Source organism: Trichosurus vulpecula, chromosome 1 (genome assembly GCF_011100635.1).
Source record: "Trichosurus vulpecula isolate mTriVul1 chromosome 1, mTriVul1.pri, whole genome shotgun sequence".
NCBI lineage: Eukaryota > Metazoa > Chordata > Mammalia > Diprotodontia > Phalangeridae > Trichosurus > Trichosurus vulpecula.
In genome coordinates, this window is record NC_050573.1 from 358,309,840 (window position 1) to 358,335,067 (window position 25,228).

General features: G+C 35.8%; 1 protein-coding gene across 1 annotated transcript in view; it reads left to right on the forward strand.

Annotated features, from left to right (window-relative positions):
- CLPTM1L (CLPTM1 like) overlaps positions 1-24,965 on the forward strand; it is a 42,167-nt gene extending 17,202 nt beyond the window's left edge. The window contains exons 9-17 of the mRNA XM_036761568.1: positions 2,356-2,459; positions 4,330-4,395; positions 6,561-6,611; positions 7,595-7,677; positions 10,121-10,155; positions 12,274-12,329; positions 16,636-16,680; positions 18,713-18,828; positions 21,908-24,965. Of these exons, the coding sequence (XP_036617463.1) occupies positions 2,356-2,459; positions 4,330-4,395; positions 6,561-6,611; positions 7,595-7,677; positions 10,121-10,155; positions 12,274-12,329; positions 16,636-16,680; positions 18,713-18,828; positions 21,908-21,992 (641 nt within the window). The 3' untranslated portion in view covers positions 21,993-24,965. The remainder of the gene's footprint in view (positions 1-2,355; positions 2,460-4,329; positions 4,396-6,560; positions 6,612-7,594; positions 7,678-10,120; positions 10,156-12,273; positions 12,330-16,635; positions 16,681-18,712; positions 18,829-21,907) is intronic.
- Positions 24,966-25,228: the final 263 nt, after the last annotated feature.

Here is a 25,228-nt window from a genome sequence, read left to right on the forward strand (position 1 = left end):
AATACAGATTGTACATGAAAAAATTGGGGCACGTATCCCCAACTAATTGATTACCTCTAAACTTTATTGCGTAAACTGTATGTTTTCAAAACCGGTGAACCATATTATACATAAAAGCTCATTCATGTAATTTCTGTAGACTGTACAGGCAGGGTATTATAGGTCTTGGGGTGTGTGAAGTGAGAACATTTAACAAATTCAACAAACACATGCAATGAATATAAAATTCAACATTCCTTCCAGACCATACTGTCATTCCAGCCTGACATAATTTTGATATTTATGGAGAACTGGGCCCAAGGGAATCCTGAATATTGGATAATCCTTTAGAATTGCGGAATCCTAGGTTGTGAGGGTTCTAGGTAGAAGGTGAGAATTCATCCTATGGGAAGATGTTCTTCAGTCTTTATGTCCCAGGGTTTCTCCTAATTGCATGAAAGTTGTACTAGGCATTGGGAGGAACTTCCTATATCCTGGGACTGGGAGGTGCTGCAGATGAAACTAATGGGATGGCAAGGGGATTCTAAGGGCTACTCAAAGCCTAGAAAGTCTGGATGGGATTAGTGTTACATGAATAGAGAGAGGGAGGAAGAAGTAGCTACCCACCTAGGGACGGGGCAGGCCCCACAGGAAGTTTACTAGAAAGACCTTCTTCAGGTCACCTCTGTCCTCTGCTGTCTCAGGAAGAGGGGAAAAAACACCGAATGATGTTGGATCAGTTTTCTAGTTTATTTTGTTCATGTCTGCTACTTTGTGGATGCAAAGCACAGAGAACAGAGGATGAAGTGATATCCTTTAAACGAAGCTGGGGGCCCCTGAAACTGAAAAGCTGGACATGCATTAGAGATAGTAGGAAATTCTGCAGCAGCTGCTTACTGCTGGAGAGGCCACCCTAGTTTTAAATTTGTGGACTTGTTTGTGCTCTGTTCTTTTGCTAATTTAGTAGTTTTATTTGGGATTCTCCCAAGGAAAACTACTTGTGGTTTACGTGCAATACAAAAGCATAACCTTCGCTAGATTGTTAGCATTTTAGATCTTTATAGTCCCAACATCTACCATATAGTAGGCACTTAATAAATGCTGAGTTAATAATTATGTACAGTTAAATAATCCAATCTATATTTTCTAGAAGACACTGGAAAAGAGAATATTTTTTCCCTTTGAAACACTTAACAGACATTCTGACAAAGCTTAGAACTATTAAATTCTAAAATATTTGCCAGTATCTTAGGATTAACTGCAACTCTCTACTGTATGCTGTAGTGGAGAGAATGCTAGACTTCAGTTAGGAAAACTTGGATTCAAATCTCACCTCAGAAAAACTGTGATACTGAGCAAGACTCTTTACTTCTCTGGGACTCAGTTTCTTCTTCCGTAAAATGAGAGTTTTGTACTCAATGTAACCTTTGAGATTCCTTCAACTCTAAACCTATGATTCTGTGATCCAAAAAGGACACTGTAGATTTTTATTACGTTCAAAACTTACTTTGTGCTCAAAATAATAACCTGTAAAAATTGGAAAATCCTGTCTTATTTACATTGCCTTCTAAAGATAAAAATAATTTTGCTTTGTCATAAAAATTTGTGTTTATACCTTAACTTATAAATCTTATTTCTATAAGAAATTATAAATTTAGGATCATAGAATCTTTAGTACAAAGTACTCATGTACTTAAGTCTAGAAGTCAGATTCATCCCTGTATGGAAAGTCTTTCCCTACATGGGGCACTGGTAAGTTAAGTAACTTGCCTACCCATGGTCATATAGATTGTGTGTGTATATGTCATGTGTCTCAGAGTTTGGAATTAAACCCATGTTATCCTGAATTCTGGCTCTCTGTCCATTGCCTTTAACTTCTACAGCAATATTGTGGAGAGCACTATGGACTCTTGAGTTAGAAAAGACAAGTTTAAGTCCTGACTGACACACTCCTGAATGAGAAGTAAAATAATCAAAAGTTATTTTCCAAATTGTAAAGAAAAAGTTCTTCTATGAAAATACTATATATGCATATGCCATTTTTATCATGAGTCCTCTTTGTTCTCTTTTCATGGGCATGGTATATTTTCATTTTGATTTATACATGTGCTATATTTCTATGCTACTTTTCTTAAAGTGGATGAGAAATTAAATTGCTCTTGAGTTGTCTCTTGGTTTTCCCTTCCTAAAATCATCAGTGTGTAAATAGAAAGGTTTGGTCTTCCCTAAAAATCAATTGTGGTTTGACTTCAAGGATAGTATAAGCAGTCCAGGGCTCTGGAAATAGAGATGCAGAATATGAGACTCAGAAGTGATGTTATTCTGTGATCTTCTTCACCATTCTTACGGGAAATTAATGTGTGGTTGTTTCTACAGTGCTCTGGAGATGCTTCAGTACTGTGGTGATATTTCTTTTCCTTTTGGATGAGCAGACAAGTTTATTGGTGCTGATTCCAGCAGGCATTGGAGCAATAATAGAAGTGAGTTTCTCTCAGAAGCTACTAGAGGACAATGTCTATATAATTTTAATCATAAAATAAAATTTTACTAACTTAATTTTTACTTTGTGTATTAGGGTATTCAATAAATGTTTTTGTGAACTCTAAAATATAAAACCTTTAACATGTGTTTTGGTAATGTTATTTTTCAGTCATGAATGATGCTATCAATTAAAAAAAATCTTAGAAAATTAAGCATGCACTAACAATTTCCACAATACCTTGAAGAGGGAAGAAAATAGTCTTGAAGTTTTTACTGTTGAATTGACCAACAATAGGAAATACCTACATCTGAAGGACCTCTGTCTTTTATAGTCTCTGGACATATAAATATAATTACCAGTTAGTCTACAGATACTTATTAATTGACTGTTATAAACTAAGCACTGTATTTAGGCATTGTACAAAAGAACTATTATATTGATCTGAATATAGAACTCTTACAAAATAAAATCTCTGAAAGGAGAAAAACATAGTATCTTACACTAGAAAATTAGAGACCACATCAAGGGTTTTATACATTCTGGATCTGGAAATGTAGCATTTCAAATATTTGGTTTCAAAATCTGTTTGAGACGTTTTTCCTACCTTCTAGGAGCTTACAATCTTAATGGGGAGATAGGACTATTATTTACAAAACAATTAAAGATCGTGTTCAACAGTATATAATCGGAAATCATAGTACCAGCTTTAAGTATAATCATTCAAAAACAGAAACTGAACTCAGGTTATCGTGCCTGGACAGTGAACTGGGCAGCCTAACTTGTAATGTAGAGATCCTTTTGAAATACAGTTGGGTAACGTGGTTGAATTAGGAGTAAGGAAGGGAAAATAGTGTAGGACTTTGAGAGTCTGGCTAAAGAGCTTAGAATGTTGATGGCATAGGCACATAAGCAATCATCATAAATTCTTCAACAAGAAAACAGTATTATAAAACAAGTGTTTTGGGAAGATTAGTCCAATGGTAGTACAAGTGGAGTTATAAGGGACAGACTGGAGTCAGGCCATTATGAAGACAGTTGTAATAATAGCAAGTGATGAAAGCCTACCTAGGGTAGTGGCAAAGGGGGTGGGAGAGTAAGGAGGTGAAACCAAGTGAGAGTTGTATAAAAAAAATAACAGAACATCTTGCCTAATTACGCATGGAAGATGAAGAGAGAATGAAAGATGGCTCCAGGGTCTCTAACATAGAAGTCTAGGAAGACTGGTATTTCCACTGAGAATCAAAAGTTAGGATATATATCAGTGCTTAGTAAACATTAAAATATTACGTAAATCCAAGTTATTGTTAATATTAAGTACAGGGATAGGTTAATATTAGTGAGAACTTCGAGTTTACATGGATTTAGGAAGCATATGATCAAAACTTAGTTGGGAGCATATTGAGTTTGAGCTGGTAATAGAAATAGAGATATTGGGCTCAAATTGGTAGTGGAAAGTCAAATTGGAAATAGGGAATAGGAGCATAAGTAAGAGAGTTCACATCTGGAGATAGATATTTGGACATCATCAGCCTAGAAGGACTATTGAAGTAATGTGAAAAAATAAGTTATTAGAGAGAGTGACTGTAGAAAGAAAAAAGAAAGGGGCCTGAGAACAGATAGCCATAGTTAGGAGTTAAGAGGAGAAAGAGGAACCAGCTAAGGAGAGAGACCTAGAAATCCAGAGGGGATGAAATAGAAAAAGTGTAATGCCATGGAGACCAAGAAATGACAGTTTCTAGGGGAAGGGGTTTCAGCAATGTCAAATGCCATAAAGACTATATGTTGATATCTTTGTTTAAATGTTGCTTAGTTTTGGTATTGTTTCTGTTCTTGGTATAAAAAATTGAATGTTGGCATTTTTCCCTCAGCTATGGAAAGTGAAAAAGGCTTTGAAAATGACCATTAAGTGGAAAGGCCTAAGACCCACATTCCAGGTAAAGTTGAAGATTTTGATGAAATACATGTGGCAGAACATTTTTATATGTGTATAATTTTTATATATATGTATGCATATACACACACACACACACACACACACACACATACATACATAGATTTACAGCTTTGAAATTAACCATTTTACTGGTCTACAGCAAGTGACAATTTTTTATTCAGTTCATACTGAATAAAAATTACTGATTTAATTTACTTTTTCCATGACTTTAGATGAAGGAGAGGAGCAATATGTTTTATTTGTTTATTTCTTAAATTGGTCAGTTTATCATAAGAAAAAATATTGAAAACCTTCGCGTGGGTGGTGCACCATAGTACTGTAGTGGGGGGAAAACCATATTCACAAATAACTTAAATCTAAAACATGGATGGGTGCTATAAGCATGGTTCAAACAAGTCACTGATAGTTGAGAGAAGAGATGGATAATGGAAGGCTTCATGGAGAGGTATAGCTCAATCCCAGTTAGTGTAAATAATGAATTCTGCAAAGTGGTCTCATGTATTTGAATTCACACTATTCAAAGTTATAATTGTGTAAAATAAGGGGATTGATTCCATCCCAATGGAAATACGTAGTGCACGTTTGAATAATGAAACCACTTCATGGGATTCATTATTGGTACTAAACTCTCTCTGTCTATCTATAGATATATATAGAGAGAGAGTATAGTGTGTGCATAGTACTTAGTACTATATATAATGGACCTTAAAGGATAAGTAGATTTGAATAAGTGGCAAGAGAAGGTGAAGGCTCCCTACCGCCAGCCTCATAGCAGTTTGTACTATGATTTGTGCATACCAATCTATTTTAAATTATATTTGTGTAAATCTTTTTTTTTTTTCTGTTAGATTATAAGCTCCATAAAGGCCAAGGCCATGTCCATTTATCTTTGTACCTCTCTCACCACCTAGGACAAGACCCCATTCAGTATTCATTCCAATGTTACTAAATTCTAGACAAAGAGCAAAGAAGAGAGCATGTGTGCACAAAGACATAGAAGTGAAAATGCAAGCAGCAGTTACAGACCATCTTGTTCATAATGAAGGACTAGTGGGGAATAAGACTGGAAAGTTAGATTGAGGCCAGATTAGGCAAAAATCAGGTGAAAGAATTTGAATTTCATCTAAGTATAGGCAGTAGGAATCTATTGAAGAATTTTTTTTTTAAGCAAGAAAGTGATATGATCAAACTGGTATTTTACCTACCATATTAACATGATTTGAAATTAAAAACCAAGGAACCAAATAAATATTAAAAAACCAAGAACTCAGGCTGTAATGGGGTCCTGTTTTAATACCATGCCTCATGCCTGTAGATTTTAACTTTACTTAGCATGTGTGTGTGTTGATTGGAGGGCCTGCACATTACAAGGCCTTCCCTGCCAGAAGGAAGGGAGACAAATGCTTCTCCATGCAATTCTTACTAGCTCTAGGGAGGATTATAGAAAAGTGGAAAATGATAAATCTAACTTGATAGTTCCATCTATGACTTTTATAAAGGATCAGCTTTAAGGAAATGAAGGATTTTCTAGGAAATGGAATATTAGCTTTATCCTCAATTTACATTGAGATGTCCAGGGTTTGTACGACTTTTGGATAACAGAATTTGAAACTTTGAGAATATATTTCAACATTAATTTTATAATATTGGTTTCATTTAAAGTTAGAATATATTAATGTTACTTTTTCATTTTGTAATAATTTACCATACATTTTGCTATTTTCATTGGCTTATGTATATACAATAAACAAAAATTTTTATTTCTCAGAATTAAAAGGAACTATTAAACCTAAGACTTTTCTAACACATAGCAAAATATAATTTGTATGTTATCTTTAATTTCCAACTTAGAAAAGCCACATCTAATGTAATATATACATGCATGTGTGCTAATAGATTGTGCTTGAGTTTTAGAACAGTGGATAGAGTATAATATCCTACAAACTGTGAGGATATGTTATTCAAAATTATTCTCTAGTTGACTCTGAATATATACAGTATGAAATTTAATATATGAAGTTTTGTGAAAATTGTGGGGCTTTCCCTACCATTAAACCTCACTGGGTTTTAAGATATGTAACTAAATAGACTTCATAATTATTCCATAAATGTACTAATTATAATTTTTTTAAAAATTTAAAACAGTTTGGAGCTTACAATGAATCTGAAAGGAAAACTGAGGAATATGACACTCAGGTAAGATAATGTTTTATAATGAGACTCTTATTAGTGCATGTTCAATCAAGGCGTTTTATCAGCAATATGACACTTGATTTGAAGGGCTTTTTTAAGGGAGGGTTAAGGAAAGGAATAATTTAGTAAATAATGGTAACAATTTAAAAACATAATTTTAATTTCCACATTAAAAATGCTGACTAATAAATACACTTTGGAAACTTTCTGCTTAAGTGGTTATACATAATATCACAGCCAAGGAACCTAAAAAAATGACACCACACTGTCGTTGTTATAACAATTTATTTGAATTTTAGGGTTGAACGCTGGCTAGTCTAGAGTTTCCCAATGCTGTAAAGGCAAGGCCATCTACCTTTATGTTATCCTTGACAGATGAGAGGTTCTCTCTTTTGAAAAATCTCTGAGGGAGATTCCGTAATCTCTCTTACCCATCCCACTCTTTTTCATTGAAATTGTATTAGCACAAGTTAATCATTGTTTAGATTATGTAGGTTTATATATTTTCTAATCCAGTGCTGAAATGAAAAAACAATATAACATTAGCAGAGTAATCCATAGAAAAATGGTCCCAATGTTTGTGGAACTGTTTTATCTTTTGGTAGCTGTTGTTTGGGTGGTTGTGATTATGCATTTTGAGTAATAATGGCACTTTTGGCCAAATAGAAATATTTTTGTTTTTTCCTTTGTGTTTAGTGAACCTCAGTTCTCATTCCAGGTTTGCCTGGAATTATAATGAGCAATTCAATCGGGAATATAAGTAAATATAGCTAGTGATTAAACTAATTACATACCCTCTTTTCTTTGGAAAAATGTAATTCCAGGTGTCTGTTCATTTTTTTTTTATTTTTTTTTTTTTTTACTGTTTTGCCATGGATTGGATTCTTTTCTTGTTAACCACATTTTCCATTAGCTATATGAAATGTGTTTCAAGTAGTTTCATATTTTGAACTCTACACTGACCAGTGTTTTTCATTCCTTGCCAGGCTATGAAATATTTGTCTTATTTACTGTACCCTCTATGTATTGGAGGTGCAGCTTATTCGCTCCTAAATGTCAAATATAAAAGGTAAGATTCCTTAAAGTATCACATTTAATACTGGTAATAAGTTCAGTAGAAAATGTATTTTGAGCTGCTGACTAGGTGGTATGATGACTGTTAACCCCCCCCTTTTTTTTTTAGCAAGAGCAACAGTAAATTGGCATATAGAGATGTGAATTTAAAACACCACTGTTATTCATCAGTCAATAGTATTTTTCCTTACTGGTTGACCTAGGGATACCTAAAGATTAAATGGACATAGTTTAACTAGGAAATGTTCTTCATACATATATTCAAATGGTTTCACCCACTTGACAGTGATGAATACTCCAATGAGCTCTTGGTATTAACTACTCCTCTCTACAAATAATTCAGTGATGCATATTATGAAATTTAGGTTATTTTGTCTAAACCAGGGGTGAGGAACCTGTGGCCTCAAGGCCACATGTGGCCTTCTAGATCCTTGGGTGTGGCCTTTTGATTGAGTCCAAGTTTTACAGAACAAATCCATTTATTAAGGGGATTTGTTCTGGGAAGTTTGAATTTAGTCAAAAGGCTGCACTTGAGGACCTAGAGGGCTACATGTGACCTCGAGGCTGCAGATTTCCCAACCCTGGACTCCAAACTTTTGGATTGAATCAGAATTTTAGAGCTGGAGTTTTTAGAGGTGATCTGGTCATTTTTGTTGTTGAGTTGTTCAGTCTGACTCTCTGGGACCCCATGGACCATACTGTCTGTGGGGTATTCTTGGCAAAGATGCTGGTGTACCATTTTCTTTTCCAGTGGATTAAGGCAAATAAGGTTAAGTGACTTTCCCAGAGTCACACAGCTAGTAAGTATCTGCGGCCAGATTTTAATTCAGGTCTTCCCTGACTCCAGGCCCAGCCCTCTATCCACTGAATCACCTAGCTGCCCCAATCTGGTCTTGCTCCTTCATTTTACAGAGAAGGAAAAATCTTTAATCTTAACAGAACCAGTTTTTCTTCGTAAAATAAAGAAGGAGTTTTAAGAGGTCATCTTATTTGTCCCTGTTTCTAAAGAACTCAAGTGAAGGATGCTATGTATGTAACACAAAAGAATTGCCTTAAGATTTATAGTGAGGTTAATTTTAAGATTGTCAAACTGATTTGAAGTATAGTCCTTTAACCTCTAGTCTAGAGGTTAGACTAGAGTGTAGATAGTAATTAGTATGAATGATTAGGGATAAAGTATGACTATGTTAAAATCATATTGTCAGATATGTTATGACATTACCGTGGTAAATAAAATCAAATATGTGAAATTAATCAGGCACAAGCAAGCATGAACTATAGGATTGCCAGAACTAAGGCTAATTCAGACATTTCATTTTAGCCAATTTAACATCTTTCCTCCTGCAAACTTTTTACCCAGTGCTGGTAAATTGCCTGGTTTTAGGCATACTGGTTTTGTTAATCACTTACACATTTTCTGATTGGGTTGCTTCTGACAAGAGCAAGAACAGAAGGAGCCAGGATAATTAAATCCATGTGAATAACCTGGACAGTTACCCCAATAGAGAATTGTCTTGAGAAGGATTTTATTAAGTAATGCTGAAAACTAGTAGTTGAGAGCTAGGGTTTGTGTTCTAAAGATCCTGGACCTACCATTATTATGCCTATGCCAAGGTTGACAAGACCTGTCTAGTCTTTAAGAGAGTTAATTAATTTGGAGGACAGTAAAGTTTTGCTCTAGTAAACAAAGCATCATTATGCCTTCTTTCAATATCCAAAGCACTCTTAAGATCCAAACCAGTTCCAAGAATTAATAAGAGGAGTTCAGTGGCAAAAAAAAAATAAAAGCATTGGAATTTAGGTGATACTACCTGGAAAGGAAACATTTTTGATCCAATTTCAGGTTCCTATCCTCTCGTATGTAGTTTAGATAGACAAGTAATAATAGCTAGCATTTATATAGTACTCTCAGTTTTGCAAAGAAGTTTAATCATTTACAACAAGGGAAACTAGGTGCTGAGAAATAGGTATAGTTATTTGTCTCTTATTTTACAGAGTAGTAAACTGAGGCACAAAGAAATTAAATGATTTGTCCCAGGTCAGGCATCTAATAAGTGTCTAAAGCTGCCACCTCACTGCCTCACTGGTATGAAAGGGTGACCAATGGGGAAAGATGAGTTCAGTGAAATCAGAAGTTTGAATAAACATTGAAAATAAAAGCCAGATAAGTCTTTGTTGCTTGAGGTTTCTACAGAATAGATTTTTTTTCCATTAACTTCATTGTGTTATCCAATATTTGTCATTCTTCTGAGTTTTTATTACATATTGAATGTATCCCAGCAATCATCTTTATACACCATAGTCTCTGCCAACAAGGGTACTTCTGCTACATTACTTAAGGCCATTTTCTCTGAATCTTAAAAAAAAAGTTATATAATGGTAAGTACAAAATGAAATAATGCTGTTAATAAACTAATTTTTCTGTTTATTTTTTAAAGCTGGTATTCTTGGTTAATCAACAGCTTTGTCAATGGTGAGCAACATTTTTATTGTATATTCTTTATTGAATGATCTTATTTTTATTTGGCTAGATTTTTGGTGATCAAGTGTATAAAAGTCACCTCTTAAAATTAATTTTGTAAATTCAGTTCCTAAAAGGGCCCAACTCTTTCAGAACTACCCCAACAACCACTAGATTGATGTACAGCCAGGTGTGGATGTGCAGTCACCAGGGGACGTGTTTCATGAGTAGGCATTCCAATTCCAACGACATATGTTTTTCTTGTGACTGACCATAATGGACCATAGTTCAAAGCCCCATTTATTTCTATTTCCCCAAAGCCCCAATTTCTATTTCCTATGTATATCAAAATTTTATATAAGGTATAAAAGCAAGCTTTGAACATCTTTTTTAAAGAAAATATTTTATCATAAAATTGAAGATAAGAAATCTATGAAGTGTAGGATTAATTAGCTTTCTTCATTATCACTTAACATTTATTCCTAATCCTTTTCATCATTTTCATCTGACATATTAATTTCAATTAGACTAACACACCTATCTAACTTTGTGTTGGAAGGTCCTCCCCAGGATTTTATCCTTAACTAATTCAAAAACTTCTCTAAGAACCTTTCTTCCTAACCAAAAACCCTTTTATGTCTAGGCTCTCCTTTCTGAACTAGCAAAAGGAAGAATTTTCAGGATGTTATCTCCTTATATTTATCTGCAACTAATATATATTCCCAGTAACTAGAGTTGTAGGAAGTTATAGAAAGTCTTGATGCTACTGCACTCTCTAAAATAAAAGTAGAATAGCTCTTTATCATCCAGTTCCTTTTGCTGGAGCTGGTTTTGTTATATCAAGTTACTCTCTACATAAATAAGCCACTTGAGGAGATGCAATAAATCTTTAAGTCCACTAGGGAATCATATTGCTATTTGTCCTTCGTTCCTGAAGAAGACCATGACATCAGGGAGCTGATGCCATGAAATGCAAGTCAATTGGATTTAAGCGAGGGAGGTCTGTGCCTCACTTCCAGCCTTCCTTCTCTGAAGCCATCTGGGTCCAGTGGTAAGATATAGATCAGGACAACTAGAGGTGGCCCAGGATGCAATGGAGGACCTTGGCCTTTTCAAGCTAAGGTCTTTCACAGGTCTCAGTTTGACTGAGGCAGCACTCTTTTAGTAATTAATGATTAATAAGAAATGAGGCAAAGAATGGTCACTTTAAAAAAAAAATAGATCTGGGAGGGGAAGACCCTCAGGATTTCTGGCCAAAACAGATATAATTGTTATTTACATTCATTCTGAGCCAGTCAGGGCCCAAACAGTGACCAAGCAGGCTTGGTCAATGAGAGCTAGAGTAATTTGGAGTTAAGGCTGGTCTTTAAGCTGAAAAAAAAATTTCAGAGATTAAAATTTACATTCCCTTTGGGCAGAGCACTCCCAGGTAAGGATGTGATACCTTATGTGGAGAGCGAAGAAAGAAAAAAAAGGAATCATGTTGGTTATTACTGGAATGGTAATTTTCAAAATAATCAGATATATAATTATAGCTAAGGTTTAAGTATTTGGTTTTGTCTTTTTTTTTTCCTCGAAAAATTTAGGAGAAAAATCCATAAAATTTCAGTTACATAAAATTGTAGCTCATGTTGGATGACCACAGCTAACCTATACAAGTTATTTTGATTAGCAAAAAATTAGTTTTCCACCAGGTACTTTTTACCTTGTTATTTACTAGTCAGTATACTTTTAAGGCAGAGGTATGTATTTTAGACCTTCTGTAGTACTACATTGGTATTAAATAATATTCTGGTAGATATCAAAGATGAATATACTACCTTTTATTTAAAGAAATAAATATTTTTTATAATTTGTTTTCATAAGACCTTTGATTTCATTGGTATAAGAAACTTTCTCTTCTTGGTAAAAATCAGAGACCCCTTTGAAGCTCAGTCTTAGAAAGTTGACCAGGACACTAAAAGTCTAAGGGTCCTGCCCTGTCACATAGTTAGTATGGCTTATAGACAGGAGTGAAACCCATATCTGCCTGACGCCTAGTTCAGTTTTCTATGCCCTGTGCCACTGTGTACCTTGTAAAATATTGACTACTTCACAGACTTCATCGAGTGTCTGTATTTTCTCCTTTAGGAGTATATGCCTTTGGCTTTCTCTTTATGTTGCCCCAGCTGTTTGTGAATTATAAGGTAAGATACCAATATGTTTTTATACATGTAGTCTCCAGGTTGTTTTCTGAGTTTTTTTGTTTTTTAAAGTTTATTTAAACAAAATTTTAATTATACTGTTCCAATGAACACACATCTATTTTCTTTCCCTTTCATGTCCTCCCCTTTGAAAAACAAAACCTTTGTAATGAATATACATAGTCATGAAAAGTAATTCCCACAGTCATATGTCCAGTCTGTATACCTCATTTGTTCATCACCTCTCTATCAGGAGGTAGATAACATAGATCATCAGTCCTCTGAAACTTTGGTTGGTCGTTAGGTTGATAGAGTTCTTACATCTTTCAAAAGTTGTTTGACTTTACAATGTTGATTGTATACATTATTCTTCTGGTTCTACTCATTTCACTTTATCAATTCACACAAGTCTACCCAGAGTTCTCTGAAAGTACCTCTACTTACAGCACAAAAGTATTTCATTATATTTATATAAAATTATTTGTTGGGGTTTTTATTGTTTGTTTTTTGGAGGGGGGAAGGCAAGGCAATTGGGGTTAAGTGACTTGCCCAAGGTCGTAAGTGTTAGGTGTCTGAGGCTGGATTTGAACTCAGGTCCTCCTGATTCCAGGACCGGTGCTGTATTTACTGTACCACCTAGCTGCCCCAGTGAAATTATTCGTCCTCTTAGGGACCTGTTAGTGTCCAGTTCTTTGTCCCCACCACGAAAATAAATTTACGAACAGAACTAGAGAGTGAAACTTGACAACAGGGGAGAGATAGGGAGTACAGGACTATGGGCCTCTCTAGGCCCTGTCTCTGCACCAGAGACTTTGCTGTTGGGCAAGAAGCTTCTGTTCAATTCAACAAACATTTATTAAGCACTGTGTGCAGTGTGCAGAGCCCTGGGCTAGAGATTAAGACTAAGATTAAGAGTTTTTCTCTTTTGATTCTTTTGCCAATTGCTCCTGGTCTTCACTTGCTTCATCTGCACAGTGGAAATATACCTCCCTGACAGGTATCAAGGCTAATAGCTGGGCTCTTTGAATGAAAGTTTCTTATACAAAAGCTTCCTTAAAGAAGTTTTTAAATGAACTCCTCAAGTAATCCTTTAAGGCTCAGTACCAATCAAATATTTATCAAGTGCCTGTAGTGTGCTTGGTGAAGGAGCAGTACAAAGGCCCTTGAGGATGAGAAAGCATATGAATAACTGAAGAGTGAGTCTAGGGGCCAAGGGCTAATTTGGATTGTGAGGTTTTTGTGCCCTAATACATAGTCAATTTTTGTGTGGGTGGCATGTACCTCCTAGAAAAAGGTATATTCCTTTCTATCTCCATTCAGTTTTCTCCAGAAGTCAACCATATATCTAACTTTTCTGAAATTCTATTCATCTCTTTAACTTCTTGCTTGTTTATTTTGTGGTTAGATTTATCTAGTTCTGAGAAGGGGAGGTTGAATTCCCCCACTTAGTATAGTTTTGTTATCTATTTCTTCCTGTAACTCACTGCTCTAAGAATTTGGATGCATATCTGGTGCGTACATGTTTAGTAATGATATTCATTGTCTATGGTACCTTTTAGCGGGATGTAGTTTCCTTCTTTATCTCTTCTAATTAGATCTATTTTTGCTTTTATTTTGCCTGAGATCAGGATTGCTGCTCCTGCTTCTTTTGCTTCAGCTGAAGCATAATATATTCTGCTCCAGCCTTTTATCTTTACTCTGTGTGTATCCCTCTGCTTGAGTTGTGTTTCTTGTAAACAACATATTGTAGAATTATGGTTCTTAATTCACTCTGCTATATCCACTTCTGTTTTATGGGAGAGTTCATCCCATTCACATTCACAGTTATGATTAATATCTGTGTCTTTCTCTCCATCCTATTTTCCCCCCTGTTTATGCTTTTCTCTCTCCTCCCTTTCCCTCCTCACTAGAGTTTTGCTTTCAACCACCACCTTCTTCAGTCTGCCCTCCCTTCTGTCAGCCTCCCCCCCCCCCTTTTCTTCCCCTTTACCCTTACTACTTCTTCCCTCCTTTCTACCTACCCCCTCCCTTTTCTTTCCCCCACTGCTTCCTATAGGGGAAATTAGATTTCTGTACCTGATTATGTTACTCCCTCTTTGAGCCAAATTTGATGAGAGTAAGGTTCAAATAATGCTCATCTCCCTCCCTTCTTTCCCTCTACTGTAATAAGTTTTTGTGCCTTTTCATGAGATATAATTTACTCTTGTCTGCATTCTCCTTTCCTCTTCTCCCAGTACAATCCCTTTTCACCACTTAGATTGATCATCATATCAAAGTCAATTTATACTTACTCCCTCTGTCTATGTATACCACTTTTAAATGTCATAATAACAATATAGTTCTCAAGAGTTACAAGTGTCACCTTCCCTTGTAGGGATGTAAACAGTTTGCCCTTAACAATATGTTGTTTTTTTCTTTCCTGTTTACGTTTTTATGGCTCTCTTGAGTCTTGTATTTGAAGATCAAATTTTCTGTTGAGCTCTGGTCTTTTCATCAGGAAGGTTTAGAAGTCCCCTATTTCATTGAATGTCTGTTGCCTCTTCTGAAAGATTATGCTCAGTTTTGCTGGGCAATTGATCCTTGGTTATAATCCAAGCTCCTTTGCCTAATGGAATATTGTATTCCATGCCCTCCAATCTTTTAATGTAGAAGCTACAAGGTCCTGCGTAATCCTGACTGTGGTTCCATGATATTTAAATTGTTTCTTTCTGGCTGCTTGCAGTATTTTCTCTTTGACCTGGTAATTTTGGAATTTAGCTACAATATTCCTTGGCATTTTCAATTTGGAATCTCTTTCAGGAGTTGATTGGTTGATTCTTTCAGTGACTGTTTTACCTCCTGGTTCTAGGACCTCAGGGCAGTTTTCCTTGATGATTTCCTGAAAGATGCTATCCAGGCTCTTTTTTTCATCATGTTTTTCTGGTAGACCAATAATTTTTAAATTGTCTCTCCTGGATCTATTTTCCAGGTCAGTTGTTTTACCAATGAGGTATTTTACATTTTCTTCAATTTTTTCATTCTTTTGTTTCTGTTTGATTCTTGATATCTCATAGAGTCATTAGCTTCCACTTGTCCAATTCTAATTTTTAACAAATTGTTTTCTTCTGTTAGATTTTGTACCTCCTTTTCCATTTGGCCAATTCTGCTTTTTAAGGAGTTGTTTCCTTTAGTATACTTTTTTTCCAATTGTATTTTTTAAAGACTTGTCTTCTACAGTTTTCTATTGTCCTTCCTTTTCCAAGCTATTGACTCTTGCATACCTCTCATTTCTTTTCCCTATTTTTTTCTACTTCTCTTACTTGACTTTTAAAATCCTTCTTGAGGTCTTCTAAGAAGGCTTTTTGGGCTTGAGACCAGTCCATATTCCCCTTTGAGGTTTTGGATGTGGGTATATTGACAATGTTGTCCTCTTCTGAATTTGTGACTTGATCTTCCCTGTCCCATAAATAAGAGTCTGTGGTCATTGTCTGTTTCTGCTTTTTGCTTATGGTGTTTGCCTTTTTCCTGGCTTTTAAAGTTGAGATCTCCTTCTGGAGCACTTGGGGCACTGACCCAAGCTTCTTGTGCTGTGGGAACCTGGGACCTGGTCACTGGCTTTATGTGCTGGGGCCTCAGGTCCTGGCAGCTGGAGGCTCTAGGCCTCCAGCTTACCTGGTGCTGAGCTGGGGTCAGCAACACTGGAGCTTTCAGGGTTGGGATGGGGAGGTTGCCTCCTGGGCATGCCTGCTCACCTGGGCTTTGCACTCAAATGTTTGGTTGCTGAAGGATATCTGCCAGCCTGGAGTTGTGCTTCCTGGGATAGTGCTGAATCACTGGAAGATTTGGCTGCTGGAGAACGCCAGTGCACTAGGTGGTTTTCTGAGCTGGTGTCTACTGGTTCCCCTGCCTGTGCTGAGGCACTCAGGGTCCTGGTGTTGACCTTGCCAGCTCCACCCCCCTGGGGCTCAGGATCTCCCCCTGGTTTGCCCAGGTGGGGCTTGCTGCTGACTTGCTGGGACATTTTCTGTCCTATACTGCTCCCCCTCCCTCAGAGCAAGAGGGGCCTTTCCTGTTAATCCCCCAAGCTTCCTGGGCTATAAGACTGTTGCATCCCATCTTTCTGCTGGTTTAGCTATTCCAGGATTTTTCCTAGGGCAATATTAAGGGAGGGTGAGAGCAACTTACTTCTTATTACGCCATCTTGGCTCCCGGAGGCAGAACCTCTCAAATGCTGTGTTTTCTGTTTTTTGTTGGGTTTTTTCCCCCATTTTATAACTCTCCTTTCTGTGTGTGCTGATCCAACCATAATCTTTGTGGCTTTTTATTCTAGATGAAATCTGTTGCACATTTACCTTGGAAGGCATTTACGTATAAAGTAAGTAAAGGTGTTATTTCTTTTTTTTAATGTATTAATAGTGTTTGTTTCTACATCCCCTTCATTTCCAAACTTAATCCTGTCCTTTCCCTTCCTTAGAGAGCCTTATAACAAAGGAAAAAAACGGCTCATAAAACTAAGTGAAGACATAGTAGAGTCAGTGGCAGAGTTCCATACCCACAGTCACCCACATTTGCAAAGATGGGAGAGAGAGTGAAGGCTGTTTATTTCTAAAAGACTCTATGCTGGTATATCAGCCATGACTATCTTTCAGTGTTAAGCAAGATTAAGTATGACCGAAAGATGTAATTCTCAAGGATGTTCCAAGGCCAGTGGATCATCTTGATATATAACTTCAAATTTTGTATTGCCAATTTGTTATATGATTGTAAATTTTTTAAGACAATTGTTACTTTTTTAAAGAAATTCCCTACAATACTTAGAAATCATCCTCCAATTCTAGTGGTTGTAGAGCATTACCTTGATTTATAATTACATGATACCAAATATACATGAAAAGCTTTCAAACAGAAAATAATTATGCAACATTGACCTCTTACAAATTTTTCTGAATTTTAGACACATGCCATATCCCTTTTAGGAGAGTACTTTTTGAATCTTTTTTTTTCCCCCTTTAAAACATACAAATCAGAAATCCAAATAATCAAGTCATACACCCAGACAGTTTAAACTTCTAAGTGTTAAGCTTAATTCTGGAAGTTTACTGCCATTATTAATTGTGGGAAATCCCACAAATGAAAGGATATAGTAAGACTTTGCATTATGATTTAGAGTACAGCACTGCCGAGTTTTAGAACCAGAAGTACTTTAAGTTTTTTTTGTTTTGGAGGAAAATGGTGGTTTATTTGACTGTACCATAGCATCATTCTTTGGGTTTTTAAAAGTCCCATAGTGACCTGCTTTTACAGTAATGTACAGTATTACCTAGATCTGTTTCCATTCATTATGTTCAGTGGTGAGCACAGTAGTTCCTTGTGTCTTAGAGAGTGATTTCTTCTCTTCCTAGAAAAGACAGTGAAAAACTCTGCAGTGTATACTGATAATAAGTTAACTTATTTCATTGAGATGGGGTGGGTTTTTTTGTACTTTAACAGTAACTTGTCAACATAAAGTTGAATTACATATTATATTACATATTGCATTATCTATTGTAATATTACATATTATAATATATAACATAAGTTAAAATTTATTGTCTGAGAGGAACGATGAGGCAACTTAGTACCTATTGCTTTTGGATTTCCACATGTGTTTTTCAGTGGCAGCCCGATGACTTTTTCTTTGAGCTTATTAAATAGATTACAGCTTTTTTAATGTCTGGTGAAAACCTTACAATGACCACCTGTGACCTATTGTTTTCATTAAACTACCTTTTGAACACCCTGTGCAAGCTGCCGAGTAATTTAGATTGCTCCAGTCTTCTGTTAAGTAGGATTGGTTATAGAAAACAAGAGCATATCATATTCATTTGCTAGTTGGTCACTTTGGGATGTAATCTAACAGACAGAGGGAAATATCCATTATTGTTAGGTGTAGTCTTTCTGTACAGTATGAGAACTAAAATTAACTAGGAAATTGCTGCTGATAGGCCAAATATAGAGGTACTTTTTAGAATTTAGTTGGATAAAACTTGAGCTATGCTTTATTAATATTTTAGACTGTAGAGCACATTTTTCCTTTTCATTTAACTTTTAGTCAGTAACAATAGGATTTTTGTATTCTTGCATTCAATTAGATTTTTAGTGTGATGAAATAATCTTTACTCTCAAATTAAAACAAATGAGAATATTATATTCTAAAAAAATAACAAAAGCATACAAGGAAGTGTTAAAGGGTAGAAGAGAGAGTTGTCAGTGCTCATTTTCTGCTGTATGAAGTATTTGTTTCTATTTCTGCTTAGCCAAGCCACTGGATAGTCACCTTAATTATTACACAGTCTTATTTACTCGGGTTACAGAAGTGGATATGATACCAAATATTTATTAACCTATATTTCTTTCTACTTTTGCAGGCTTTTAATACATTCATTGATGATATCTTTGCTTTTATCATCACTATGCCAACATCACATAGGCTGGCATGTTTTAGGGATGATGTGGTATTTCTTGTTTACCTTTACCAAAGATGGTGAGTTTTTCCCTCCTTTACTTTTGTGTTCCCATCCTTTGCTTTTAATGTGCTATTGTATATTTGTTTATGGGACCTTGGGCATAAGGTACACTGTTCACTTGAAAAATTAGTATTCATGAGCACTAGTCCCATATGTAGTTTCATTATTTTATTTGCTAAGTCCCTAGCAGTTTGACTCACAATAATTATACCAGATTTGGAAATATCACTGCTACCTATACTTTATTTGTTTAGTAGAATGTTTCCATTAAAATTGTGATACAGACTCAGTGTATGCCAGGACTCATGAGATTTTTGTACCTTTGTGAAAGGTACCATAAGCCCAGGTGCTGTTCCTCAGTTTTACAAGTTTAAAAATTTGATGTTATTAGTTCACTTGAGGTTGTCCCACTCTAAGGAAACCATCTACATACTAAACAAGCTAATAAAAAAAACAATTAACTATTAGAATCCCAAATTATCAACTTTTAATGGGAGTTAGGGTAACTGCTACTTGTCATTTGAATAGAGCACTACCTCCTGGAGAGTTAGTCCACTTGAGACCAAACCACAAATTAGAAGGCTGTTTCAGGAGCGCAGAATTAGAGAAAAAGTAGTTGGATATTCTTAAATGAAGCTGTGGTGATAAAAATGATATCATTTTTATAGCATGACTGTTCTTCATTCTAGGGTTTTCTGTTTAGGTAATAGTACTGATTATAAAAATCAAAGCACTCTGATATACTACAAGTGAGATAATCTTCATATGCTCTACAAAGAAAGACTTATACCAGCCTCCTTCAGCCTAATTCTAATGGCTCAATCTAAGAGAATCTTTTCCAACTGGCTGCAGACTATATTCCAAAGACAGTAATCAGTTAGCAAGCACTTATTATGTGTCAGTCACTTGGAATACAGAGACAAAAAGAAAAGGCTTCTTGGCAAAGATGATTCTTGAGCTAAAGATTCTAAGAGGCAGAGATGAGGAGAGAGGGTGATACAGGCCTGGGCAACAGAATCTCAAATGTCCAGTAGTCAGTTGGAGATCTCCACGTGGAACTCAAGAGGGAACAAAGAGTGGAAACCTAGGTCTCAGAATTATATACATAGAAGTGATCATTGAATCTATGGAAGGGAGCCGATGAGGTCACCAAGTAAGTGGAAGAGTGCAGAGAGAGGAGTAGGTTCAAGATGGGACATTGGGGGTGTGATAGGGATGATAAAATTTTTTTATTATGATTTCATATTTTATTATTTAATATTTTAGTTTTCAACATTGATTTACACAAGATTTTGAGTTACAGATTTTCTCCCCATTTCTACCCTTACCCCCCACTCCAAGATGCCATATATTCTGATTGCCCCGTTCCCCAGGTAGCCCTCCATTCTGTCACTCCACCCTCCCATCCCCTCCCCCCTTACTTTCTTGTAGGGAAGGATAGATTTCTATGCCCCATTCACCTATACATCTTATTTCCCAGTTGCATGTAAAAACAACTGGTTTTTTTTGAGCATCTGGTTTTAAAACTTCAAGTTTCAAATTCTCTCCCCTCTTCCCTTCCCACCCACCCTCCCTGAGAAGGCAAGCAATTCAACATAGGCCACACATGTATCATTATGTAAAACATTTCCACAATAATCATGTTGTAAAAGACTAACTATATTTCCCTCCATCCTATCTTGTCCCCCTTTATTCAATTTTCTCCCTTGACCCTGTCCCTTTTCAAAAGTATGATAAAAAATTTTTAAAGGAGCCTGAGAAGGTTCCTATGGGTAGGAGAATCGAAAGCAATCACACAAAATCCAGAGAAGAAAGTGTCTCTCTAAGAGGAGAGGGTGATCAGCAAAGTCAAATAAGGCAGAGAGGTCAAAATATGATGAAGACTGAGAAAAGACCATCAAATCTGGCGATTACTACTAGGTCATTGGACGAGATCAGGTTCAGTTGGGTGATGAAGTCAGAAGCCAGCTTGCAAAGGGTTGAGAAGAGAATGAGAGGACTTGAAGTGAAAGCAACAAATGTAAACAGCTTTTCTAGGAGTTTGGATGAAAAAGGGAAGAAAGAGGGCAGTAACTTGACAGGGAAGAGGGAATGGTGGGGTCTAGTGAAGGTTTTTTAAGGTTGGGAGAGACTTGAACATATTGGTAGGCAACAAGGAAGCAATAAGGAAAGATTGAAGATGGGAGGTGGGGGCAGAAGATGATTATGGGAGCAATCTTCAGGAAACGAGAGGGAGATCCAAAGGTATTTATAAAGGAGTTGAATGTAGCAAGGAGAAACATCACCTCTTCATTACACATTGGATTAAAGGAGAAGGAGGGGAGGTGTTAGGTCTAAGAGATTTGAGATGTAGAGAAGAGGGGAGCTCCTAGTGAATAGTCTCTTAGTAGTAAAGTATGAGTTAAGGATGGGGGGTGAGGAGAATGGTGTAGAAGGCTTAAGGAGAGAGGTTCTTTTAGGAGGCCGAGCTTTCTCTGCTCTGCATTGTTAATGGGAGACAAAAAAGGGGCATAATCTTTAGTTTGATTCAAATAGAATCTTTTGTTTGCGTTCTGAAACAGACCTCATCAGTTTATGGCTTGTTGATTTCTAATAACTGCTAAATCTCCATAAATAAAGGTTATGGAAATTTTGGGTTTTTTCTGTGCTGCTGAAAAATGAATGCAAGGTTTCCTCTCTCCTGACCGAGGTGGACTCATTCCACCTTCTTTTTCCCTTTTCCTGCCTTCACTCCTCTCCTTCCTTTGAAGAGCTATGTCTTCCAGAGTGTTGTTTTTCTTTGTGTTTTTTTAATAGAAGAGTAACAGACTTAAACGTTGATTGTTAAAAAAGTAGACTGAAAAACAACTGTATTATCGCTTCAGGTTCCTGGATTCATTGGCAGAGAAGTCTCTGAAATTTCACATTTTTAATGTGTTCACACTGTTTAGCTTGTACCACTTAACAGTAGATGGGTTATGTAGTCTATTACAATATATTGGGAAATGAATTCAATGTAACCTGCTGTTCTTACCTCTTCCCCTCCTTGATAATAATAATTATAACTTAAAATGCCATATGGAAAAGAATAATTCTGTTAAAACTGTCTTATTTCAGGCTTTATCCTGTGGATAAGAGCAGAGTTAATGAGTATGGAGAGTCTTATGAAGAAAAACCCAAAAGAAAACCCCACAGAGATTAATCGTTGAAATAACTAGAAGAGGCCACTCTTGGGACTGCCATTGGCTATATTTGTTGAATTTTGATTTTTCTTCTTTAAGCAAAGAGTAAAGTTTGGATTGTCAAGTAACTGAGTATTTTTGGAAGCGTCTCATGGATTTTCATGGACATTTACATCTTCTGCATTGCCAAAATATTTGAATGTTTCTCATAGATCTCTTGATTTACTTATTTATCTGTGGAAAGGAGGCTGCCAATATTTATACCAGCTGTCAGTCACTGCTAAGCACTTACAACTTAATTTTCCTGAAAAATTTAAACATCAGTTTCAAACAAAGCTTTTTGGTGTTTCTCTTGTCACACTTGATGGTGCATGACAGATTTTGGCTGTGGAATATCAACTGCTGAAACAGCACCCTGTGCCAGTGACTTAACTAATATTAACATCAAATAGGCCAGATACTGTGAAACTCTAGCAGGGATAAGTAGCATTTCTGTAGGTTAAATTATGTCAGAAATTCCATTAATAATCAGGGCTTTTAAAATTATTTTTATTTTAGGATTTAAATCTTCACCTTACATAAATTCCAGATACCTATATGAAATCATTCCATATTGACACTTTGGGATCAAATTGCTTTTTTCTCCATTTGGATTGTATTTTAGTTGTATTAAAGCTGAATGTGTGTGTGCATTTCTAAAATAAATTTTACTGGCTATTTTACTTTTCTTGACCTGTTATAAGAAGAGTATCATTCAGATTCTTAAAGTTTCGCTTTCCCAAGAAATTAGAAAATAATATGGATTTACTACTTTTTCATGATTTTTTTAAGAGATTGATGTTTCAAAAAATTGAAACTAGTGATCCATATATACGTAGCACAAAGTTTGCATTCAGTTTTCCAATCATCTGTGTTCACAGGCTGTTTATATAAAATTTTCTGCCCCAAAATATATATTTGTTTAAAGTTGTAAAGTGTCATATGCATGCATTACTTTTCACTTGCCTAAGATTTGTCAGGAGATCCTGGATTCTAGCCCTGCCTTTGCCACAAACTAGCTGCGTGACTTAAGGCAAGTCACTTAACCTCTCTTGAGCCTCAGTGTCCATATCTATAAAGTGGAGGTGTTGAACAAGATGAATCTCTAAGGTCCCTCCCAGCTGTAATATACAGCTATTGACTAGTATTTTCATCATTTTCCTAAAACTTTATGAAAAACCCTCAATGTAAAAACAAAATACACTTCTTCAACACAATATTTTTAACAGGGAGGCAGGAATCAGTGAAAGAAGTTCACTCTGATCAGTGAAATGATGTCCTTGAGCTCTCTTCAAAATGTGCCTTTATCAATAGCTGTGTGTGTGTATAAATAATTGAGGTTCCTGGCACATGGCTTTGAGTAATCTCAGTGCAAAGAGCATGGGAGGGTCAGCCTTAAATTCCCTATTCATTATTGTTCAATCTGGTCTCTTAATGCTGGGTTAAAGTGGACAGTTTTAAAAATCTGACTTGTACAGGAGTGCATCATGAACAATCACTAACTATACTCCTAATTCCATTAATTTTGAAGCACCATTTATAAGTCACTCTTTTGAAGCAAATCATACAATCTTGTCACTATGCAAAATCCACTTGTAACATGCTTAATTTGCCCACACCAACACTTTATAGACTGGAAATGCTGTATGGATATTTAAAACTCAAAAGCAAATTTAATTAATAGTCCAAGGTATCAATAGATTTCCAGTAATGAGATGTGAATTTCACCTAGATTACTTAAAAAGGAAGATCATTTTCAAATCCTGTATTTAAAAATAAATGCTAAAACAGATTGTTGGTTCTTAAGTGATTATTTCAGATAAATTTATATAGTGCCTTTCTACTTGATGCGCTCAAGGCGCTTTATAAACTTCAGATTACCCAATGGGTATATTTACCTTCCCACAGCCCACAATTTCTGCAGTTTGCTTTTTGCTTGGATTTTTATTTGTTTTATTGTAATGAATTCTGTCCTATAGACAGAATTAATCTTCCACTACCCTTTGATATGCCAGTAATTAAGATATTTTCAGTCAGGAGAAATATTTTAATGTTTACAAAAAGCCTTTTAAGTGGATGCGTCATCTGGACACATTGGGCTTATTGAGATTTTTTTTTTTTTTAATCGTGCCAACACTGGAAGTTTGCACTCTTATTCTTTTAATTTACCTTTACATCCTTAAAGAGATGGGTGTTTTGATACTGTCTGGTAAAAGACACCCTTAATAAAATTAACCTTGTGCACTTGTCCTGACAAATACAAAAAGGAAAGAAAATCCCATTACTTTGTGGCATTGTCATTTAGGGTTAGAAACTGGCAGAATGGTATTTTTAGAAAGTCTGTATAAGAAATCCAGATTCACGTTGCTGATATTACAGTTCAGATTTTTAATATCTACTGGGGTTTTTTTATCTGAGAGATTGATGTAATTGCTACTAACAGGTGCTGTGTTGTTTCTGCCATCAAATCTCAGTTGTTTTTTTTTTCAAAACTGACATGTGATCTAGACAAATAATCACAAAGGTATTATGGTTAGAACATGACCTAACTTTACAACAGAGTAGGGAATGGGCCTGTTTTTTTTAAGTCCTTGTGGAAATTCCCTCGAAGTGACAAAAATTAATCCCCTGGTGAATTACAATTGATTGGGGACAGATTCTCTTCCAGTTGTTTTATTTCTGAATCTAGAAGGTTTACAGCATTGATACTCAGTGATCAGTCAATGAGTCTCCAGGACCCAGTTTTTTCTTTATCAGGTTGTAAATGAAATGTGATGATCCAGCATGTGGAACTTTTCTCTGTGACTGCTGAGATTACATTATATTTTAAAGAAGTGTGTAATCAGTAAGTTACAGGCTGTTTGTTAAAGTAATTAGCCATTGTAAGGCTTTGAATGAATTAGTAATTTATGCTTTCTGTGTTCCATGTGCTAATAAATTATTTGTGTAAGGTAGCTTGTGCATCTGTCTTCTCTTTGGCAAGAAGTTAAACATTTAAGTTTAATTCAAATAAGGGGTTTGGACTAGAAGATCTTTAAGATCCCTGCCAGCTCTAAAACTACTAGTATTCCATGTACATTCATCAACACAATGGATCTTCACTCTCCTTTTGACTTTTTTTTATGCTAACAAACTTTATTTTATTAACATTAAATTACAGTAGCATCCTCGATGCCTCACATTTCTATGCCCTCACCAATATGATGCCCTCACCAAT